This window comes from Aythya ferina (genome assembly GCF_964211825.1).
Source record: "Aythya ferina genome assembly, chromosome: 2".
Classification (NCBI taxonomy): Eukaryota; Metazoa; Chordata; class Aves; order Anseriformes; family Anatidae; genus Aythya; species Aythya ferina.
Genome location: NC_140297.1, coordinates 1118961 through 1141705, shown reverse-complemented (window position 1 = coordinate 1141705; position 22745 = coordinate 1118961). Strand labels below are relative to the sequence as shown.

Genomic DNA, 22745 nt, shown 5'->3' with positions numbered 1-22745 from the left:
CAGGAGGGGAACGGAAGACGATACCATAATGTCATCATTAGATGCCTGGAAGATAAAAGGCAATTTTCTCAATTAAAAAAAAGGCAGAAACCCTGCAGACATCGATACAAAACAGTTCAACTTTTCAGCTTACAGCGGTGTGACCGGTGCTCCCGGGCGGCTGCTCTGCCCCTGCTGCAGTGCTCTCCCCGTCCCACCCGGCAGAGTGCGTAGAGAGAAGGCACAGGCACTTACTTGTTTCTTGTATCTGAGTCTCGAAGCTCTGAATTTCCCTTTGGTCACCACCGCCCAGGGCAGTGGGCACTGCCGGCCCTACGCCATTCTCCCGCATCTCACTGCCTGCCGGGGCCGCCGGCACCTCTCCGTTCTGAGGGGCTGGCGGGAGCTGCCCTGGCTCCGCGCTCCCCTCAGCCTACAAGGAGACAACGGGGTGGGGAGGACGACAGGACGAGTCAATCGAAAACGGGGCTGGGAGGGGAAAACGCGGCTCCCCCGAGCCCCCTCTGCCCTCCCCAGCTGCCGAGACGCGCGCGGGGACCGGGGTTTTTTTGGGGGGAGGCAGCGACCCCCTCGGTTCCCCGGAAAGTCGCCGTCCTGGCCGGCTCCCAGTGCCCCAGCACCCATGGCCTGGTGGCACCGAGCTGTCCCTGCCAGCTCGTCCCAGCATGGCCACGGGGTAGGAGCTCAGCCCCCGTAACGCTTGGGTGAGGGAGGAGGAGAGACAGAGGCAGGGCAGGTAACAGGGCAGCGAGCTACGGGGTGGAGAGCAAGCAGGGGGGTTGAGCAGATCCCAGTGAAGCAGAATGCTTTGTGTGGGTGCCTTTATGCAGCAGACCCTAAGGATACGTGGATCCCAACCCCGGGTTTGTAGGAGGATGCTGGACCCTCGAGGACCTGCGCTGGCTGAGGGCTGGGGGGTGCAGTGGGGAAATGCTTTGGTGTCTGCATCAAGGCTCAACGCCAGAGCTAACAGAAAGAAACGGGTGAGAGTGCCACGGACAGACTCTGCACCCGTGGAGACAGCAGGAAAACCAGGCTAGCTCTGAACAGGGAAGATTTTAGCAGGTTCACGACAACCCTTCTTAAAGCAGAGAGCAGCCTCCAGCATGCTGAGCAGCCAGGATTCATCACAGAAAGCTCCCCGTCCCTACCAACACACCGGGTACTCTACAGCTACCTCCAGCTCTTCACTGAGCCCAGGCTGAATTTTACATAAAGGGTTGGAGAGTCCCACAGTGTCCCCAAACACCCTGGCAGCCCCCTCTCGCCTTGAGGTGGGGGCGGCTGAGCACGTACTAAATACCCTCGTGAGCTCTGCTGCCCTTCAGGACAGGGATTATTTATTTCTTCCAAGGGCAGGCAGCATTTAACACAATGGCTCAAGCCAGCCGAGCCCGAGGCCCTGCCGTGACACAAAAGTGCTGGAACAAAGCCACTGGGGCAGCCGAGGGCAGCCGGTGGGTAGGGGGAGGTTCTGCACCTCCGCCGGGCGCTCCTGCTGGGGGAACAGAGTCCCATTTGTGACGCTGGAGCACGGGATTGGTTTTGCTGCTGCTGGGGCCAGCAGGCGATTCGGAAGCAGCGGTGTTTCAGAGAAAAGCCCCAGCACAAGCGAGTGTACCTAAATGCAATCCCCAGCACTGCTCTGATCACTGCGTGGCGTGACAGGTCAGGCCCACACATCCATCACGCGGTCACTCGAGCGGGGGAATTGCCCTCCCCGAAGAGCAGATGTCTCCTTGCTGCAGCGAGACCTACAACCTGCAGAGCTGAGGCTGGGGGGCAGCTGGAGTTAGGCGGGGAGAAGCGGTGAATCACACTGACAAGAACACACGATCCTTTCTTGCCCTCCTACCGAGGGCCTTTGGGCTGGGCTGCGGCGCAGAATCCGGCTGAGAAGCGCTCCCGAGAGCTGCAAGGTGCCATTTCCCAGCACAGGGTGCCCCAAGTTCATCAGCTTTACTGGGGGGAAGAGGGAAGGGGGGGAAGAGGTCCCAGCAGGCCACATGCAGCAGCTCTGACAGCTTACAGAGCAATCCCTGCTCTCGGGTTCTGAGAGGAAGGATGCAAATGCACGGGGGCAGTACGAGCCCTGCAGGAAGCCCATTCAGGCAGGCTGCTGAGTGGGCTCACAGCTCTCTGCTTTTCAGTTCATACTTACTCCTGGGCTTGACAAAACAGAGGCCACAGCAATAAATCGATGGCTATAAAAGGCTGGGGGTGGAGAGGCTGGGCTACATGAACAGCAGGACAAGGAGAAGAACCAAATTTAAACCCTACCCTGCTGTACCAGAGCTGGCTGCACCCACCTTCACTGTTCCTCCTGCTGGCAAGTGTCCCACGTTGTCCAGAGAACCCACTTTGGCCTGGGCCTTCTCCTTGAAGTTCAGCTTCTGGTTCTCGATTTTGACGTCTCCTCCCCCTAGAACAAGATTGCGTGGGGTGAGTTTATCAGCGCCTCCAGAAGAGTCCCACTTCAGATCTGTTTAAAAACTGGCGGGACCCAGGTTGGCAATTTCCACCCGTGCAGGCACACCAGGCTGCAGGGCAAAGCCCTGGAGGTGCCATCAGGTGGGGACAGCCACACGTCCTACAAGTTACCCACTGTCTGCATCCCGTGCCAAGGCTGCCATCAGCTCAGCCCATCTGCGAAGTCCCTGGTGCTGGGAGATGTTTTACCCCTTTTCCTTCACCGTGTGCCTTTGCTCACGATTCCCACTCCTACTCCATCACCAGCAGTTGCACGGCTGCCTGGTCTGACAGCTCCCTCCCCGACACACAGACCCTCGTGCCACTGCCTGATTGCACTCAGGGGATGGCAGCGCCAGCAGGGAGAAGCCAAGCTCGGGAAATGGAGAGAGGCCTCGGGTTCAGGAGAACCTGAAGGTCAGTAAAACAACCAGCAAGATTTCCCTGGGTTTAGAGTGCTGCAGTTCCTGTTAATAAACTAATGAGGTGCGTGCAATCCGTATTCCAGTAGGTTTCTCAGAAAACTATTGAAATATTACTGAGCACAATTTGCTTCCCAGTGCCATCATTAAACACCCAGCAGCTTTGCCTGGCCAGTTGTGGAAGCCAACGGATTTGGTTCATCAAGGTCAGTTAAAACATTTGACAACAGAGAGTTCTGGACGGGTTCCTCTGCTTTAATCAGCCCTGGACAAGAGCAGTCCTTGTTGCAGGGAGCTTGTTATTACTGAGCACACAGAGGTCATGCTGGTGGCACCACGTTCTCAAACGGGAGCGTTTGGAGGCATTGAACCGTGCTGCTCCGTGTGCAAGGAGCTTTCAACCTACGGGGCTGCAGAAAGGGTGCAGGGAACTCCCAGGAGCAGACAGGGACAGGCCTGTGGGAATTGTCTGCAGCTCTGGTCAGCGAACTTTGTCCCTCGCACACCAATTTTTGGTTGCCAGGTCTTGCCGTGCAGATAGCTGTCCTCAGATATGGACAAACCTGCAGAAATCATTACGCTGGCCGTGCTTTGGGATGCCACAAGGGCACAGCTCAAACAACCTGCCAGCAGCCACGGCAGCCTGAACTTGAGACTTGCCAGCACGCCAGCTGAGTGGGAAGCTGCTCATGGCTTGGTTGGGAAACCCAGGACTCACAGGAGAGCAACTGCTGGGTTCTCAGTGGGGAACAAACAATTCCTGCACGCCCATCCCATAATATGTTGTTAGAGAGCCAAAAGTGTTGTCTATCAGACAGGAGATGCCACAGAACTAAAGGCTAAACGTCCCCTGTATCTGCCTTGAAGGCCTGGAGGGAAGTTACTGCATCCTTCCGTGGCACCTTGGTCCCCAAAGCCTCTGGGAGCACCAACAAAGCTCTCTCACTCCTCAAGCAGTCGTGCTAAGTATCTGCTTTGTCAAATGGGTTGGAAAGAGAATGAAGTCAAAGACTTGCAGCTTCTGCAGATAAATCATGAGGAAATGGTAAAATTTCTACCTGGCTTATGCTTGATATTCGCTTTCGAGCCACACTTGGAGGACACTTTGGAAAGGTCAACTTTCTTGTTCTGGATCTGCACCTAAAAGACAAAAAGAAAGAGCTCAGCACAAAGAAACATTTCCTGGGAATCTGGAGGCCAAGGCAGCATCTCATACCTCAAGTCGGGCTTAGGGAATCTGCACCCCTTCTCCTCTGGATGGTTTTTCCTTACCCATTGCCCAGCCAGCACACGTCAATGCTAGAGAAGGCCTTAGCACTAGTAAATGCCTGGACCAGCCACAAGTGGTTAATGTGAGCAGCCTTAAACCGAGACCAGATAAAAGCTAACAAAGGACCAGCAACCAGAAGCAACTCTTGAGCTCATGGGTATGTCCACGGAACCAAAAACACCAGCAGAGGGACCAAAAAAAGCCAGTTTCATTGCCATGTTCCCCAGACTTTCTGCTCGTGGCCTGGGCAGCTTCAGAGTCACCAGGACATCCATCCATCCATCCATCCATCCATCCATCCATCCATCCATCCATCCATCCATCCATCCATCCATCCATCCATCCCCTCATGGCCACCCTTGCTGTAGGGCCAGAAACGTGTCACCAGCTTTTTTTTCTCTACCATTTTCAACGTGTCTGTTCCCAGCCTCCTCACTGTGCTCTTCCCTCCCTGCCAAGGACAGGACACCAGCTAGGATCATCGTGCCCTGGTGGAACAAATGGCTTGAACAAGGAACAAGTGGCTTGAAGAAGGCCCAAATGGCTCTCTCCTAGTAGTGTTTCCTTCAATCTTATTGTACCAGTGACCAATATTAGCTTGGAAAACCTCCCATGCAAACAATACAGGGTGATGCACTCAGGAAATCACAACATGTTCATGACTCGGTAAGTGATCTTCTTCCAAGTCAACAATGAGCCAAATGTCACAGCACGGTGCGTCAGGACTGGTTTCAATTTGGGGAGAAGTGTCTTCTCTGAGGTAGGACAAAGCTGAAGTCAAAATGTCTTAGATTTGATGTCTTTTTGCTCTAAAAATATTTCGTCTCTGACCCCTGGATCTTCTAGACACTACGTGAATTGTACAGAGCCCCACTTCTGACATCTTGAAAACTCTCCTGCAGCTCCAGGTGGATGTAAGATTCCTCTATTCTGGAATTAACCTCTGCATAACTCCTTCTAAATCTCTCATTTCATACAGTCGTAGGATAATTTAATTGGGAGAAACCTCCGGAGCTCATCTGGTCCAGTGAAAAGTTGTGAAATGTCAGGTGGAAATGTCTAGCATCAAACTTTCTGTGGGAAAAATCCACAGGCATTTTGTGTGTGTGTCTTTTGTTGTTGTTGTTTATTTTTATTTTATTTTATTTTATTTTATTTTATTTTATTTTATTTTATTTTATTTTATTTTATTTTATTTTATTTTATTTTTGTAGTAATGTTAAGAGGATGTAACCTTTCCATCCATGTCATCAACCACCAGCTGGCACCCGTGTGCACAAGCAGTTCTGCCACAAATTGTTTTTCGGAGAAAATTAGAAAGCAGAACAAGAATTTGTTCACTTACAAATTACTCTGAAGGTTTTTTGAAAACTGCCACGATAATTTGTAGCACATGGTTCTCAGGAAGCATGAATCCTCTATTACTTGTGAGGAGGGATGAGTCAAAGCCATGATGCCTCGTTTGCTCAGCACGGTTCAGCTTCCTGCTATGTCGTTCCCTGTATCTTGTACCCTGACTCAGAGACACCAGACGCTCCAAAAACATGAAATCACAGCCTCTGAATTTCATTTTTTTAGTGGCTGCTAGTGCAGTTACTGAAGCTTTTATAATGTGAGTATATGTTTGCTTGGAACTGGACTCTATTTCATAAAAATTCTTTTTTTAAAATAATGTTTATCATCAGCAAGGGTAGACTTACCCAGTTGTGACTATTCATGATTTCACCCAGGGATCCAAACAATTATACCTAAATGGAAGTGTATTTCTTGTAAGATTTCTGATGTGAGTTGTTTTCAGCTTGCAGTGGGAGATGAGATAAATGGCTGGGCTTGCATCTGTAGAGCCAAATGCTCAGACTCTGGTGCCAAGTCAATCTTAGACCTCAAAGCTCGATCCAGAGGTTTTCAGAGGCAGTGTGACCCTCACCTTGTTTTACATTTTGTATCGTATCTCTGACCACTTCCCAATCCATCTGAGCAGGTAAAGCCAAAGGGTAGAGAAACCAGATGTAAATTCCAAATCACCTTGGTTGAATTTTCAACAATACCTATGCTATGTGCGTTTTGGAAAATTTGTGTCTTTACTGTTGTTTTCTTTAAAATGAGAGCGGAAAAATACTGAAGCACAACAAAAGCTTTTGCCCAGGAAATTTGTCTGTCTTTGTGCCATGGTATTTCTGTGAAATGTAATAAAAATATGAAGGGTATCTACTGCTTTTGAACATGGATTCTTGGGTATCTTGGAGGGGAGAAGTTATTTCTGGTGGCTTCCTTCCTTGAAGAGCCTCAAAAGCCATCTGGGCATGGTGCTGGGCACCCTGGAGCAGGGCTTGGGCCAGAGGGACCCAGAGGTGCCTCCAACCATAATGCCTGATAGGAACAACTCCACTTAGGTAGGCTGTCAACCACTTCTACCAGAGCAACCCTAAAGCTGAACCATAATGTGCTACGAACCACACCTCTTGTCCAGAGGATTCCTACAAGCTTTTGCTGAAGCCACAGACAATGGACTTTCCAGACATCCCCATCAGCAGTGTGGTTTGGGAATTGAGCATCAGGAAATCTTCCATCAGAAGTGATCATCGTAACTATTTGAACAAAAAAAAAAAACATCTGGGAAGAGGACACTGCTATTACAGTGCCCCAGAGTGAGTGGATATAAAAATGAGTGAGAGGAGCCACTTTTATAGGAAGCCAGACTGGCCTCTGTGCCTCTTCTACTCACATCGGTACTGCCTGGGCTGGGTCTGGGGGCGTTGCATGGCTGGGAACAACTACCTGAAGCTGGCTTTGGGACATGTGGAACCTGGAAAGAATAAGCACTTTATTCTCCAAGTAAAAACCTTAAGTAAGGAGAAAAACTGTAGTGGTAAAAGAGGAGTGTGGTCGAGAAAAAGAAAGTGGGCACACACGTGTCCTCTGGAGTTGAAAACACTCCAAGGACAGAAGAACAAAACATAAAGAAGAAAGTTCTGGTGATTTCTTAGAAGAAAGAGTTCCTCAGTGTAGTTATCTAGCAAGAAAAATATCCTCCACATTAAAGCACATCTCTGTTGGCCCCAGAAAAGGAAGCACATGTAAGATCTATCGGCCACTGAAAGACTGTGAAGTAAGAGTGGCAACAGAAGAGTGGCTTATAAAATACAGCTCCTCTGAGTGCACAAACGGGAGCAGCAGAAACATGCTTAACTGCAAACCAGCACTATGAGGGCACCCAATTCACGCAGTGCTCTCAACATCAGGTTTTCTTCCTATTTTGCAAAGCAGAGAATTTTCCTGTGTGAGCCTTTCTATGGGAAAGCTCCACACACGTGTGCGTGCGCTCCCATAAATACCGGGCACGTCACCGAAATGCCAAATAAGAACAGCAAATCCCACTGGTGAGAACCAGCAAGCTGAAAAGCAAGGAGGGCAGAGACGTGCCCGAGGTTTAAGGAAGAACTGGTCATGTAGGGTAAAGCTAGACATATACACATAGGTTTTCCAGGAAAAGTGGCCCCAGCAGTTTGCAGCAGTCGGGACCTACAGAGCACCTCCATCTGCTGAGCCTGATGCCAACCAGAACGCACCGACCATCCAGCAGCACTTTTTTTTGGCCAGACACTTTCAGGACATAATAAGCCAAACCAAGGACACAGACAGAAGATTAGCCTTCCATTTAACAAGCTCAGCTCTGTTGCCAGAGATACCAGTAGCCTTTAAATTTAGAAGTTAATCACAGCTCAAAGATTAAGTCCCAGTCTTTTCTTCCTCCTTTTTTTGAAGTCTCCCTTCTTGCAAAGCATGAAGTAAAATTAATCTGAGTCAGATTAATTTTACTTACTCGCTCTACTAGCCAGGGAAGAGCAATAGGCAATTCCAGGCCACGATTCATTTCATCTACAACCAGACATCAAAAGCAGGTCAGAGACTGATGAGGTGCCTCCATTGACTACAGAGGGAATCCACAGCGAACTAACTCCTGGGGTCAGCAATGTGCACATCCCACATTTGCTCAATTAATACCACGGAAACCATGCGAGAAATAGGTCAGGAGCATTCGTGCTGCTGTGCACCAGGACCCACACACCCCTGTATTCAACCTAGCAGCCCAAGGGGGAAAAAAATCGCCAGCCTACTTTATTTCCAGAAGCCCTGAAGCTCTGCCATACCTTTCTGCCCAGAACAGGGCTTTCTACGGACTGACTGACACAAAACATGATACGAGAGAAGGAGTTAGTAGAAAGACAGCTTGCCCAGAGCCCATACTTACATTCCCACCTCCAGGGACATGCTTAATATTGTCCTTGGAACCACACTTGGACTGAACATGGCTGTAGTTCGCTTTTTTGGAGACTATCTGGACCTAGAATGTTACAGAATGGAAAACAACACAAGGGAAGAGGACTGGTTAGAGTTGTCATACGGCAGGCTGGAGAGGATGCTCTAACATGGTGGGTAAACGAGGAGTTGTGTTAAGCTCAATCCGACTTTAGTGTTAGGTGTGAAAGCAACTGAGGAGGAGAGTGAGAACAAAAAGGTGAGCGAAACGAGAGGCTGCACAGACGGTGTTAGTGCGAGAGCAGAAGCGCTGCCACCACTGCCCGGGTGCTGGGGGTCAGCACCGGGGCCTGCCTGCCACGAGCTGGGTCCTCACCAGCCCCGCACGAGGCTTCCTGGGAGGGAGCTCGCTGGTGAGAGCTGCCCCGAGCACGTGGAGGCACAAATCCGAGCGGCGAGAAGCAGCTCGGCCGCCTCCGTCCTCCACGGATGGAAAACACGGGGCTGCTGCTTCCAGCGGAGCTCAGAGCTGGTGAGGGGCTGCACTGGGCTCACTTCTGGTCCGTGTCTGCACTGAATTCATTTCTGGAGTCTGCACTGCACTCACTTCTGGTCCGTGTCTTACTGGTCTGTGTCTGCACTGTCCTAATTTCAGGTCCGTGTCTGCACTTCAGTGATTTCTGCTTGCTGGGACTGACTCCAGTCCTGGTTAAAGCCTCTCAGAAGCTCTGGGCAGTAAAACCCAGTCTGAGAAATAGTTTTCCAGTGAAGGCTGTCAGACCTTCAGTTAAATTTTATCAGACAAGCCTGACGTTCATTAAATAGATGCAGAGTTTCTCCTTTAAGCTAAAAGGACTCTTTTTTTTTTTTCAGAATACAACAAGAGGATGCTAAATGCTGGCTTTATTCACCAGGGTGAAGTAACTGAGTTAGAGCAACAGGTCTACGTTTACACAGGGTTAGTTACAACACGTGTTTAGTCTGGGAGTTATTTCACAGCACAGAACGTGGCAGAAGCTGTGTCCTGGAGTATGTGCTAGGAGGAGGTGATCAGTTCAGAGCACAAAAGGAACCACCAGAAGATCCTCACTTTAGCGGGTTTCCAGAAGCTACTCAGCCAGTTCTGAAAGACTGGATTCGGTACAACAGAAGTTATGAAAATGTACTTTTTCTCTTAAATTTCTGTTGGTTTACTGGCTTCCTTAGAGGCACAAACCTGGCCGGTCTCTAACAGGCTCTGCCTGACGAATCCTGCCCGGGACCTGCAGTACGGGCACTGGGCCTGGGTGGCTCACACACTGCGGTGTCACGACGGAGTTACCCACCAAACGGGGACTGCCTAAGGTGCAGGTAAGGGGTTTTGGTGCAGCCAGGCTGGGAACATCGCCGGGAAGACATTAAAAATATCCTCAATGTTCTGCCATCGGTGTGAAAACAAGCAGCGCCGGAGCAAAGCTCTCGGCTCAGTTACACGCTCCTCTTGTGTATGCAGAAGGGAAACTTCCAACTCAAAATTAAGCCCATCTAAAAGGGAAGACTACGCTGAAAATGTTTTATAGCAGGCATTGAAAAGTTATCCACCGTAGTGAGCTCTGACGTGCTCAACTGGGAACATCTCAGGCTTTAGAAAGAACGGGAGAAGTGTCTGTGCAGGGAACAGTGACACTGACAGGAGAAAGCAGAAGAGTTGAAGAGGAGGGAAAGTGACTCAAAATGGAAATGTTTTCCTTCGTCTCCCACAGAGAAAAGTCTGAAATAAACTCACTTTCCCATTGGGCTGTTTTGGGGCACCCTCTTTTGTTACGGTTGTTTTAGCTGTAGCCATTTTAGAGACCGCATTGGGTTCAGGCTTTCGTGCAGCAGCAGCTGATTCTGGCTTTTTCTCTACTTTCCCCTAGATGGAGACAAATGGATGATTTCAACCAGCAAAAGCAAACGTGCGGGCAGGAAAGTACGGGAACACAAAGCCACCCCAATAAAACCAGCGGAGTGGCCAACCCAGGAGAACTTGTACGTGCTGTCGCTGTCAGCAAAGCAAATCTCACGTCCAGGAGCCAGCAGGAGGGGGAGCAATGCTGCTCCAAAATGGGCTGGCACAGCGGGGGCACAGAGCAATAAATGGGACAAATTCTCCATTTCTCCAAGAACTCGTAGGTGCCCTTCATCAGCATGCCATTATTTCCCCTGTGGCCATGCTGACAGGTCTCCAAGCGAACACAGTGCTCAGCACGGTGTGAAAAAACTCAATCCATCCCTCAGGAACCCGGCAGCAGCTCAGGACCACCTCCTTCACTCGGAGGGCACTGCGCAGGTCTCAGAGCACATCCACGGGCCAGCTTTCTTTGCCTTGGAGCTCCAGGGCTCAGCTGGACACAGATGGGCTGTGCTCCCACCTCTGATTTCTCACCCCCACACGGGGGTGACTCAGGCTTTGGGATTAGCAGATGATTTATTATTTATTTTTCGCTAATCGAATGCAGGCGGACCTGACTGATCTTGCTAAACAGAAAACTGAACACAAATGTATGGGTTTTAGAAAAAATAAGCAACTAGCTGAACATCCTTTTTTTTGGTAATTTTGGTAATAATCCATTTTTTGGTAATCTGGGTCCGAATAGGAGCAGCGGACCCTGTGTTCTGGGGGGTGAGCAGAAATCCTCCAATTCACTAACCCACCAGCAGAGCAAATAAAAAGCCTCAGCACTCCCTCGGTGTTCTCGTACTCTGAACACATCCAGCATAAATAAGACTACAAAACGGACAGTTTTCTTCAAAAGCAGGATTTACCACTCTGAAAATAACAACAAAACAACGGACAGTAAAACTGAATGTAAAAATAAATCCTCTCAAACCAACACCACAACCCTGCAAGCTAAAAAGCTCTTCAGTCCTCCAGAACCCCAGCACGGTCTGAAATCAGGGACCAGGCTGACGCGTTCTCTTTGAACAGATGTTAGAAGGATCTGTCACCTTCCAATGTTATATATTGCAATTTGAACCCGATTTGAAAGCGTCACTGTCCTGTTCACAGAGTGGAAGTTTTGTCTTCTAGAGCTCCAAGCGCTGAGGACCATCCTATGATGCTGTACAGCTAAGATATCCTTAACCCTGAGGAATAATCCCATGCGTGTATCTCTGTGACATGCAACACCACAGCCCAAGAATGCCCTTGACTTTCATGTGCCTCAGAGGAGATTAAAGCTCCCAGCATGAAATGAACTCTCTCGGCATCAGATTAAAGTTATATGCTGGGTTACTCATTACAGCAGACCTGCAGCAAAGGCAAGCGGGCAAATTAGTTCCACTTTGTGGAAATTAAAGCCCTCTGACTGCGCGCAAGCTGCTAATGCGTGTTGTCAGGCAGAGATGGGGTACCTGTTGTACAATACCCACTAAAGGTTTTATGATCATGCATATCCACAAAATGATGTAAACCCTCAGAAGGGTTTGGGGCATAGCCCCAGACCTTTACCATGTACGTGGTAGATGCTCACAGTGAAAATTTAATATAAGATCGTGACTAATTGAGAGCCTCAAGTTTGATCTATGTACACACCACTCCCTACAGCTCCTTCATCACTAATCTCTTCTTTCCTTGTGGCCACCAGGACTTATCTGAGGAGCAGTAAATGTTTCCTTTTCATTTCAGCTCTAGGTCTGACAAGTTGAGCAGAGTCCCTGTTCCTAGAGCTGGGAAAGGTGCTGTGGAACTCGCACCCGAACCCAGATGTCCTGCATCACAGTGCATCATTCCACCTTCTGTACCATTCACCAGACTCAATTCCTCTACTCAAAGGCGGTTTTGGAATATAAACAGTGTTTGAGCTTTCGATACCAACTCTTTCCTAGGTTGGGATGTACGACAGAAAAACAGAACCCAAAGGTTTGAATTCCTGTACGTGTGCCAGTAAACACCGGGCAGGCTTTTAAGGTGGATTCCTTCTGCACCCTACTACCAATGCTTTGTTAATGCCCTCTGCAGAAACCAAGAATCCAAAGAGGAGCTCTGCTGAGTACAAATATGAGAAGAGCAGTGAGGATACAGCCACCAAAATTAGCAAAGAGCACCCACAACGCTTAGGAGCTACAGTTCCAAGGAGCATATCGGTATCAGGTTGAAGAACCTTACCTTTCCTCCACCAGGCTGATGTTTAATATTATCTGTTGATCCGATTTTGGAACGTACATTTTTCAGATCTGGAGCAGAAACACTGCTGGTTGGGCGAGGAGGCTTGGAAACAGTGCTGGGTTTAGCCGGAGCCTTAGCAGTTGTTTTTTTAGCATCCGCAGTTGCAGTTGAGGTTGTAGTGGGTTTGGTTGCAGCAGGCTTGGGTTTGGGACGGCTGGCGGCTGCTCCAGGTAAACTAGGTGCGCTTGAGGTGGTGGTGGGAGTGGTGGCACTACTTTTTACTGCATTTCCAGAAGCGCTCTTAGGGCGGGCCAAGTCTGCTACAATGATCACAGCGATAGTTAGAGGGAGGGGGGGGAAAGGTGGGTCAGATGCCATTTACACAAACGTCCTCAGCATCCTGAAGAGGTACAGTGGCCTGCTTAATTAACACAGCCGCAAACAAAGGGGATTTGGATTAGATGGAAACAGCAAAATTACCTGAGGGTGACTTTGCAGCGGGCTTCTTGGCATCTGCAGGTTTCGCATCAGTCTTGATAGCTGCCCAATGAAAGCACACAGGTTAGTGTCTCAGAGTGAGAGCCAGTTTGCACAGATGAGAAGCCCGGGATCCTGGCACAGCTTCCCCTGGAGGTCATCACGTCCTGCTGGTCCTTTTTACCCACTGTCCCTGTTTCGAACATGCTGCTTGAGAGAAAGCATCTCAAGAATGACCCGCTCTCTGCGAACGCCGGGCTGAGGTCCCCATCACAGCAGCAACAGCCACTCGTGTTTTCCAGCAAAAGGATCAATTCATCGAAAGGACCAAAAGGATCATCACTCGATGATGCAACACATTTGAGTGTGTTGTGTGAGTTTATGTTCGAGTTTACATATTTTTTCTTAAAATAATTTCCTGAATCTGACAGCACTCACTCAAACATTATTTAAACTCTGACCTAATTTTATTTCTTAAAAAGCCTTTCTTTACTAAATAGCAAGAGTAGAATCACATTTGTCCAGCTCTAACCTTGGCATCACTGCCAGATCCGTTCTAACCAATGCCAATTTTCGTGCACAGAAGTTATTGCACGCTGTGGTCCCTACTCTAATTATATAAAAATAAAAATCAGTCACTAAACTGCAAATGTGCCTTTGGGCAAACACCAGTGGTCATGACCTGATTACAGTCCACACAGACAGAGGACAATCCAAACCAGGAACACATCCACATTTCTCAAAGCAGAATGAAACCATACACAAAACTGATCAAGGAAAAATCACAGACTGGAAAATATACACAGAGCCTTATTTCGAAGAGCTCTTTGATAATGAAATTGTAGTTTTTGCTATCGATGATTTGGCTAAGGTCTGCTTCATTTCAATAGCCAAATGAAAGCAACATTAAAAATAAATACCAAATGGGAAAATCAAAGTAAGTTAGAGACTATGAAGGTCCCCTATCCTCTAATATTTAATTTCCATTAGCAGCCTTACATTTTTCAATAAACTCAAGTAGCTGGCAGGGTATTTTATGAAATGCCAGTATAGAGAAGAAGAAGCAAAACAGGCAGATAACCATAGGTCAGGTCACCCTGGATCATTCCACCCAGACTTTGCTAAAAGCGTGAAGTTAAACAGCACCGCTAAGACACTAGCTAACGAGATGAAACACATCGGAATAATTTAATCAGGCCTGAAGGATAGATAGATACATAATTAATACCAATCCCTTCCAAAAGGCCCTGTCAAACCAACCTTATCTCCCTCCCTGAGACCTCAACTTTAGCTGGGAAAATGACTACATGGAGAGAGGGTACGTGAAACCAGATGGACTACAACACTACTTGGGTACACCAAGAGAGGTGAATATTTCCCCTCGTGTCAGCGGGGAGCCAGATGCCAGAACACGATCTGTGTTATTAGCAGGTAACGTCAAAGACCTGAGAAAGCTACTGCAGAAACATCTGTACCAACAAAGTGCTCTTACACGAACACAGCCCTCGTTTTCACAGCCAGGGGGAAAGCCTAAATGCAGATAAAGAAATAAACCCCGCGCCACTCAACCCATGCCTCTTGTTTAGGAGAGGAAGTGACTGACATGAAACCACACAACTTCCAAACAAGCCACAATTCACACGTGTTTGTGTGCTGAGCATGACTGAATATTTGAGCGAACCACAAGAAAGGGACTCTCTTTTGACACCTGAAAAGCGAGAGCTGATTTCCTTCTGAAATACCACCTTTAGCCAGAAACTTTTGATCTGGCCTCATGCTGGGTTGTGAGAAACGAAGCTGTGACCAGCAGAGATCCAGTCCTCCATCACCTGCAGCTCTGCACCTCGCTGAAGCTGAATCTGCTCTGCCCAGCCTGAATTGTCGCTGTTCGGCTCGCTTTGTGGCTTCACACCATCCCCTATCTCACGCCCTTGCTTTCTCCTCTCCCAAAAGAAGCCTCATTTTTATTTATTTTTTAACCATTCATGACTCCCCCAAGCACTCCCAGATCCAGACAAAACTGCTCTGCCTCCTGATGGAGTTTCTCCAGCTGTCCTCAGCTCTCCATCGCCCACCCAGGGCTCTCGCTGTTCCTTGGCACTGTCCCTCCACGCTCTCGGGTGCAGAACCTCTCCCGCCGTCCATCTCAGCACTTGGAACAACTTTTCTGTGTCTCTGCATCACTGGCTCCATCTCCTTTCAAATGGCATCAGAAAACCCTTCTTTGTTTGTCTCTCAGTTTTGGAAGGAGAAATTAACTCAGCTGAGCTCATTAAAATGTGTAAAGCATTCTGTGCTACGGTTTGCATAGAAGACCACACAAAATGAATTTTACAGGAATGGCCACAGGATTAGGTAAGATACGTGGCTCTTGGAAAGTGCACTGCTTCCTCTGCGCAGGATTCATTTTATTTTCCCCTAGAGCAAAAAGTGGGGGATGTCCATCTGGTCTAATATGTTTGAACACAGTTCTAACACCGTTGTTCTTTTGGGAAAGATGGGTTACGAATTCATGCTTTGGGACTCAGAGCAAAGCAACTAACGTGCATCAGTTTTTACCTGTTTATTGGCAAATTTGGATAAACGACCAAATGTGGGACTCAGAGCAAGGCAACTAGTATTCATTAATTTTTACCCGTTTATTGGCAAATTTGGATAAATGACTGATGAGATCCAGTCACTTGAAAAGACTTGAAAACACTTAAGTGTATTTTCATCTGAAGGTAAATCTCTCGAACTGCTAAGGTGAGTGGAAATAATGTTTTCATGAGGCTAATATTCTGCTCATGTTTCTTGCTGACTCTGTTAAACTCGTGGGAAATTCCCTCTTTGGCAGCAGTGCCCGGGATGGGACACCGCTTTTGGATGAAGCTGATGTGATTTCAGCTCCAAATTCTTCCAGCACTAATGAAGAGGAAAAAAAAACAGAGTCCACACAGAGAAAGAAGGGGAAGCTCTTTCCTCGCAGCAGTTCATCTTTGTGTGGCTAAGAGATAATTAAACTAAGCAAGCACAGCATCCAAGCCCACCTAAAAGCCACCCATCTCACAACGGAGTGGGAAGTCAGACTTCAGCCAGCCCAACACCTGAATCCTCCTGTTCTGCTTCAAGCTGTCCATGAGCTACAAACATCTTCTGAACAATTTTGACCAGACTCACTGACAAAACTAAAAGCATAGCTTGATCCCATAAACAACCTAGGGCAGCTAAAAGATAAGCCAGTATCTTCTTGCCTTTTTTTTTTTAATCCTTTCAACCTTCCATGCCTAGACTTTGAAAATGACACTAAAGAAACAGAAAGTTCAGTGATTTACTTACTTTGAGGCCTAAGATTATAGGACCTCACCTTATAATTCCAGTAAGAACACGCTGCAGGTGAGCTGGCACCTGTTACAGAACAGCCAGCTAGAAATACACCAAGATTTGCCATATTCCAAGGCAACCTGCAGCAATGGATAACCGTCCTCACTTAAAGTTCTGCCTTCATCACCTTCCAGCCCTTTATCTCGACATACCTGTCTGCTACAAGGGGATGCTACACATTTTTCTCCCCTTCCAATCAACTCTTTTTTTTAGTTGCACCAGTTTGAGAACTTAAAGTACCATCCTGAAGATTTGCTTTCCACAAGTTTTAATTGTTTTGAGTGATCATTTTAACTGTTACTGTAACAAAGTGAAGAAGTAATAACATCCTTAAATCAAAGGTTCAGTAATTCTATTAATTCTGAATCGCACAAAGCTGATTCAACTTGGACTGGAAGCTCTGGAGAGAAAAAAAGCCTAACCCACTGTCTCCATGCTTTGGCACAAGTTCCTGTTCCATGCTGTATTAAGACAGTTAATATTTATTTTAATATAATAATACAGACAGCTATAATTAAGCCTCTGGTCACTTCTGACTAACAAGTAGGGCAGTTTACACCTCTCAGAAGAACAGGTTCACAGCAGCTACAGCTTCTCATAACTGGCTGCATTTCCAGGTTGTAGGTTTTGGTTTTCTTTTGAATCTGAAGATATCAATCTTGTTTACTAAGAGGCTAATTTTAATAAAATTGGGGTCACCTAAGCAGAGCAAAAATCTGTCAGTAGTACTGGAATACGTGATGGACACACACCTTTGTGCGAACCAGTGGTGCAAACTGAAAACCTGCAGCTTAGAGAGAGCTCTGAAGACAAGCAAGGGAATACTTACAGGTCGGCCTCTTCGGTGGAGAAGTAGTGGTACTTTTTGTCCCAGCAGCTGCAGTGACTGCAGATGCTGCTGTTGTCTTAGGAGCAGCAGAGGTGCTCTTGGCAGTAGTTCTAGGAGTGACAGACGATGCAGGCTTGGAAAGTGAGGTCCGCTTATCTGGGCTCTTTGCTTCTGTAACCTGAAAATGGATGGGCTGCGTTAAAGCCAGAATTTCGTTGACAGGCTCTTCAAAATGTTTGCCAACAAAAAGCAAGAAATAAATTGAAATTCTTTTCTAATACAGAAGGTACAACTGTGTAAATTCTTGAACATGTAAGCTGGGCACTGTCGAGGCATTATAAAGCAGGAAATTAAAAGAACATAATTAAGATATGCAGAAGTGGCTGACTACATCCAGTGCTGGACACACTGAGTGTTAGAATTCATCCAGCCCCGCTCCAGCATTAATGCTTGGTGTCCATTTACAGATGTGAACAAGGCAGTGATTTCCAAAACGGGTCCACTAGCAATACTGCTGCAAGAGGGTCCTTTCCTTCATGAGCAGAAACACTTTTTAAGCTAAGCACACTCTTAAGTATTGAGATCCCGAGTTAATATGTGAAAGCAAAAGACATGAGTGATTACATCAAACAGGAATTCAGAATTCATGCAAAAACTTAAATAAAACTGAAGACGTTGATATGCAGAAAAAACTAATCTGGGCCAATTTGGTTTTCCTTAAAACGCTACAGTCCTAAAACCTAAAACACTACGGACAGTGACTTCTGCCTGCTGGGAGTTCAGCTCAAGGCAGGTTGTTCAGTGTTACCTGCCCACGTGCCAGCATTTCCACCCAGAGGGATACTGACTTTGCTCCAGCAAGTACAGATTTACGTCTTTGCTTTCAAATTCTTCATTATTTTCATTTAATTAGTTTTTACAAGAAGCTCGAATGCAGTTATTTAAGCTTAAATGTGTAGTAAAAACAAGAGCATTTGAGCATCAGCTGAAAGCTTCTGAAATAGTTTTTAATATTCCCCTCCAAATTTCAGTTCTTCTACTATATGATAACTTGGATGTAAGGAATCATGAACAGAAAGGTCTTCTGACTAGAGCTAAAGAAAGACCCAGATAAGACCTCAGCCAATGTATCTCAAGCAGACATAAGAGGTGAAATAATTTCATGTGTCAAGCTCAGTGAGAGCAGAAAATTCGTCTTAACATCAATATGATTCCAGGCAAAAGCTGATTACATTTCTACAGTGTTTAAACTCGCAGGGGCAGGGGAGGGATGCTCCACACGCCCAGGACCTAGCTGCAGATCTGCACGATGCAGAAAGGTCACGGAGTCGGTGTAGGGAAAATTCAAGGGACATTTCCCATTCTTGACATTGCACGTGGATACCTCCCTGAGCGTTAAGATGGAACACTAAGAATTGTGCACAAAGCTTCCTACTGGAGAGTTACAAAGCTCCAACACTTCCTAAGCACACACATGTTATTATCACAATTTTTATAATGGCCAGACACCATAAAGAGACAATCGCTGGGCAACACTGACGTGTTCACACTGATTTTTCCCCCTCAATATTAATACAAAAGCTCTTTACTTCGCTTTCCCATGCTCCTGCCAGGATTTAACAGTTATCCTGGGTTTGCAGTGTATCTGTATTTTAGAAAACCCTCCTTTAGTAATGGTGAGACACGAAGAAATATCTTGTGTATTTGACAGTCCCACAAGGAAAACCGTACTCATACAGTCAAGTTTCATCTTCTCCTTTGTGGTGACACAATTAAATGCCTGGGACCCGAGGCTGTAAGTGGGTTAGTGGAAGCTGATACCAATAACTGTGCGTGTCTTGCAGTGAATCACGTTCATTATCTTATCCTCCTGTGTTTAGCACCAGAATTAGGTTTTGGCTTCTGGGTAAAAGAGCTGCTAGTAGGCTAACGTGTAACTACGGTCTTGGAGCTCCCCCACAAAAGCAAAGAATCTCTTACCTTTGGTTTAGGCTCTTTTGTAGTTAAGGTGGAGGGACGTGTAGTACTGGTGGTGGCTGGGCGTTTAGGAGCAGTGGCTGAAGTAGGACCTGCAGTAGGGCTCGTGGGCTTTTTGTTTTGGGCGGGTGCGGCCGAGGCTGGCCGCTTGGGGCTGGTGGCGGGCAGAGGCCTGGCTTTCGTTGCCGCAGGCTTTGCTGATGGTGCGGCTGCTGCAGGCTTTGTGGTTTTTCAAAAAAGCAAAATCCAGCGTAACAAAAAAAAAAAGAAAAACACAACAAAAAGTAGCGCATTGTAAACCAAAACGTCAAGCTGCAAGAACATGGAAATGATACGTAAAATGAAAGAAAAAACTTGGCTTTCTGTTTTCTGAGCACAGCGGAAAGACCACAACGAAGCAGCTCTGGTGCCTTCGGAGCCCAGCAGAGCTCTGCCACTCAATTCAAAGGGAGCAGGATTTATTCCAGCAACATCCAAAGCAGCAGAAGGAATCGCTGGTAAAGCTGGGATTAGTAATGGGGTGCTCCTGGCCATCCAGTGCCGCATGCAGTAACCAGGACACTGCTTTCCAATTACATGCACACAATGGATTGCAGGCTCTAAATCCTCGTCTGATCAGCGCCAGGGGTCACACGAGCAGTGCCTGCGGGGGGACCAAGCACCCCCAGCCCCTACCCCTACTCTAACTTGGAGAATTTGGGCTTGGTTTTGTTAAATGCTGCATGCTTCTTAGGCAGGTTTCTCTTATTTCACAAACAGCCCCAAAATAAGAGGTTACCAGGTCCTGAGCAGGACCTCTCAGTGCTGTCTGTAATGCAAATAATGTCTTATAAACAGCTAGAAGTGTATCAGTACAGCAGAAATATTACTGTGTCTTCTATTTCTATACCACAGATACCAACCAGAGCATTACTTTAAATAAAAGCTTACCAAGAATTCATTAAATCCATTTTCAGCCAAATTTGCTGCAGCCTGCGTTGTTTACAGCTCCCTAACTGAATGCCTTTGTTCCGGCAAAGTGGCTCACAAACGGCAGCTCAGAAAAGAGAACTTGTGTCGCCGTGGCTTAAGAAGCAGAAAAGCTGGCAAATAAAAACTGCAGAAGCAAACAGGCTCAACGTGAACCGGTGCCTACCTTTGTCTTCTTCTCAGGGCTGGGAGGAAGCTCTTTGTTTGGAGGCGCTGTGATATCGTTCCCTGTCACGGCTTCAGCTGGTTTGGGCTCTTCGGGTTTTGCTGGCAAAAAAAAAAAAAAGAAAATGAATGGAGACTGAAGTTTGAGCTTTTTTGTTTGCTTGGTTTGTTTGTTTTACTTTTTCTCCCTTATTATTCAATGCTGTAACAAGAGGTGAGGGAACAAGGCAGTTAGGGGTTGGCTATTTCTGGAAGAATTTCTCCCAAATCAGAATACTTGGAAGAAGAAAAATTTTCCCTGTCAGAGGCAGGCTAACTAACGTTCATCCTGATGCCATTAGCATCCCATTACTCAGCTGACGAAGGAAAGCAAGGCAGCAGCTGAAGGAAGCCTCTGGTTTAATTAAAAATAGCAAACTTCCCCATCTTTCACGCTGTTAAAATCAATCGTTGGAATACGAATGGTGCAGCCCCGGCCTCGGAGAGCTTTCACACCACGACTGTTACCTTGAAGCAGGGTGCTATTTTCGGGCTAGCCCTACCACTTCTGGCTTTTCTTCCAGAGGGCAGCAGCAGCACGGGGACCTCAGCCTGATGCGCGTGGGTCGTACAGGAATTGGTCAGCGTGGGGTGCACGGTGCCATGCTGCTGCACACGGTGATTCGCAGCGCAAAGCCCCGGGGTGGTTTAGGTTTGCTCAGCGATTGCTGGGGTTTTGTCATCGCCCCGAAGGGTTTTGTGTTTTGTGCCGGGCAGGGAGCAGTGAACGCAGCGTGGGAGCCACAACCTCCTCCTCCATCACCCGGAACCTCGTTAAGGTTGATGGTGGATTGAAAAGCTAACCACCGCCTGCCCCCCGAGGTAAATGACACAACACGACAGGACTCAGAGCAGCAGCTCCCCACAGGTTTTATCCCCAGCTCCTCAGGGCTGCTGAGGACCTACAGCAGCACCCAGGGGACCCTCAGCACAACTCCCCGGCGGGCAGCGCGGTGGCACCGGCCACCAGCCGTGCCCCTCGAGACTCCTGGCAGATCTGAGAAGGGCACGGAGCTACCAGCCCATCACACATCTCTTCCTTTTCCCCTTGTCATCGGGGCAGCAAAACAAAGCCAGTGTTGGGTGTTTCTGTCTCGAACAAGGCAGCAGATTGTTGTGCCGCGGCGCATGATGAGGGCTCGCCAGACAATGGTGCAGCGACTCCAACAGTATCAGGTTGTTTTGAGCATCCCTGGAAAATTGCTGTTTCTATCTCACATTTTCTCGCTTGTCAGCCTTGAAGGGAGAGCCTCAGAGCACAGTTCAGCCCTGCTACGAACTCCATTGTTGAAACAAGCAGAATAAAACCGGGCCCTCCTCCTGCCCGGGCGATGCTCAGCAGCACAGCGGTTTTGCTTTCGTTGATTTATTTATTTTTTCTGACTCGGGACAAGTTTAGCAGCTTTTTTTCCCTCATATTGCATTAACCTCTTCCTAGTCATGGTTCCCAAGTCCCCTTGAATGTTTTGCAGCACTGTGCTGCATGCCTTTTGCATACAAAAAAAGAGTTATAAAAAAAAAAAACAAGCACTAAAATGTCCAGGCTGGCTGCTAGCTTTAATGCAAAATTATTAAGGGGCACTCATGTTCATCTAGAAAGTCCTTTTTTGTAGCTAATCTATATTGGCTCCTCTCTACTGCTTTTCTCCACCGAATCTCAATAAACCTTTATGCTCTCCCTCGTTTAACTTGTCAATTTTACCTACAGCAACGCCAGAAAGAGCGATTGCTGTGGGCAGATCCTGCTGCTGAGCAGCCACCTCCTTTCTGGCCATTCAGTGCTTCCGTGCCCCCCGTGCCTGGAGATTTGATTTTGGGGAGCTTCATTTTGGAATCCTGCTTGTCCCAAATACAAAGACACGAGGTCACCTGCCATTGATTGGAAATCACCTCTCCAGTACTGCCTGTTATTATTTGATGATGGTGGTGGAGGCGAAATCAGCAGCACCACTAAACCTCTCGCGCCTCGCAGCCCCAGCGATGTGCCGGCTCAGGAAGCCTCAAGCAGCTTCTTGGAAACCCTGAGCGCAGCTTCAGGATTTCAACTCGGCAGCTTCCTTGCTTGTGATCAAATGAGAAGATGAAATTCAAGGTATTTCACACTACCTTGTCCAACACAGGGTTTTTGGAGGTACAACCTCACTGGACACACAAAGGAACTGACCCGAGTGGGCAGAGGGTCTGTAAGAGGAACAAGATTGTTCTTTTTAATGGGAACATATAAATGTGGGTAATGCTGATGGATGCCAGGATTGCAGGGGGAAGCTTGCTGCCTCGGAGGGCTGCAGGACGCTACGCAGCTCCCTTCTGAAGCCTGGGGGGCCTGTGCACAGCCCCAGAGGACTTCAAAGGGGTCGGTTCTGTGCTGCCTCGATG

General features: G+C 47.7%; 1 protein-coding gene across 14 annotated transcripts in view; it reads right to left on the bottom strand.

Annotated features, from left to right (window-relative positions):
• MAP4 (microtubule associated protein 4) overlaps positions 1-22745 on the bottom strand; it is a 143145-nt gene that overhangs the window by 2040 nt on the left and 118360 nt on the right. For 6 of the 14 annotated variants that reach the window (XM_084509085.1, XM_084509088.1, XM_084509092.1 and 3 more), the window contains 9 exons: positions 20332-20432; positions 19200-19415; positions 17220-17397; positions 13031-13090; positions 12551-12870; positions 10187-10315; positions 8414-8506; positions 3950-4031; positions 2310-2422 (listed from right to left, as the gene is read on the bottom strand). In XM_084509085.1, the coding sequence (XP_084365211.1) occupies positions 2310-2422; positions 3950-4031; positions 8414-8506; positions 10187-10315; positions 12551-12870; positions 13031-13090; positions 17220-17397; positions 19200-19415; positions 20332-20432 (1292 nt within the window). Of the gene's footprint in view, positions 1-24; positions 46-234; positions 413-2309; positions 2423-3949; positions 4032-8413; positions 8507-10186; positions 10316-12550; positions 12871-13030; positions 13091-17219; positions 17398-19199; positions 19416-20331; positions 20433-22745 lie in introns of all 14 variants that reach the window. The other 8 variants (XM_084509094.1, XM_084509089.1, XM_084509086.1 and 5 more) reach the window with 6 other exon arrangements.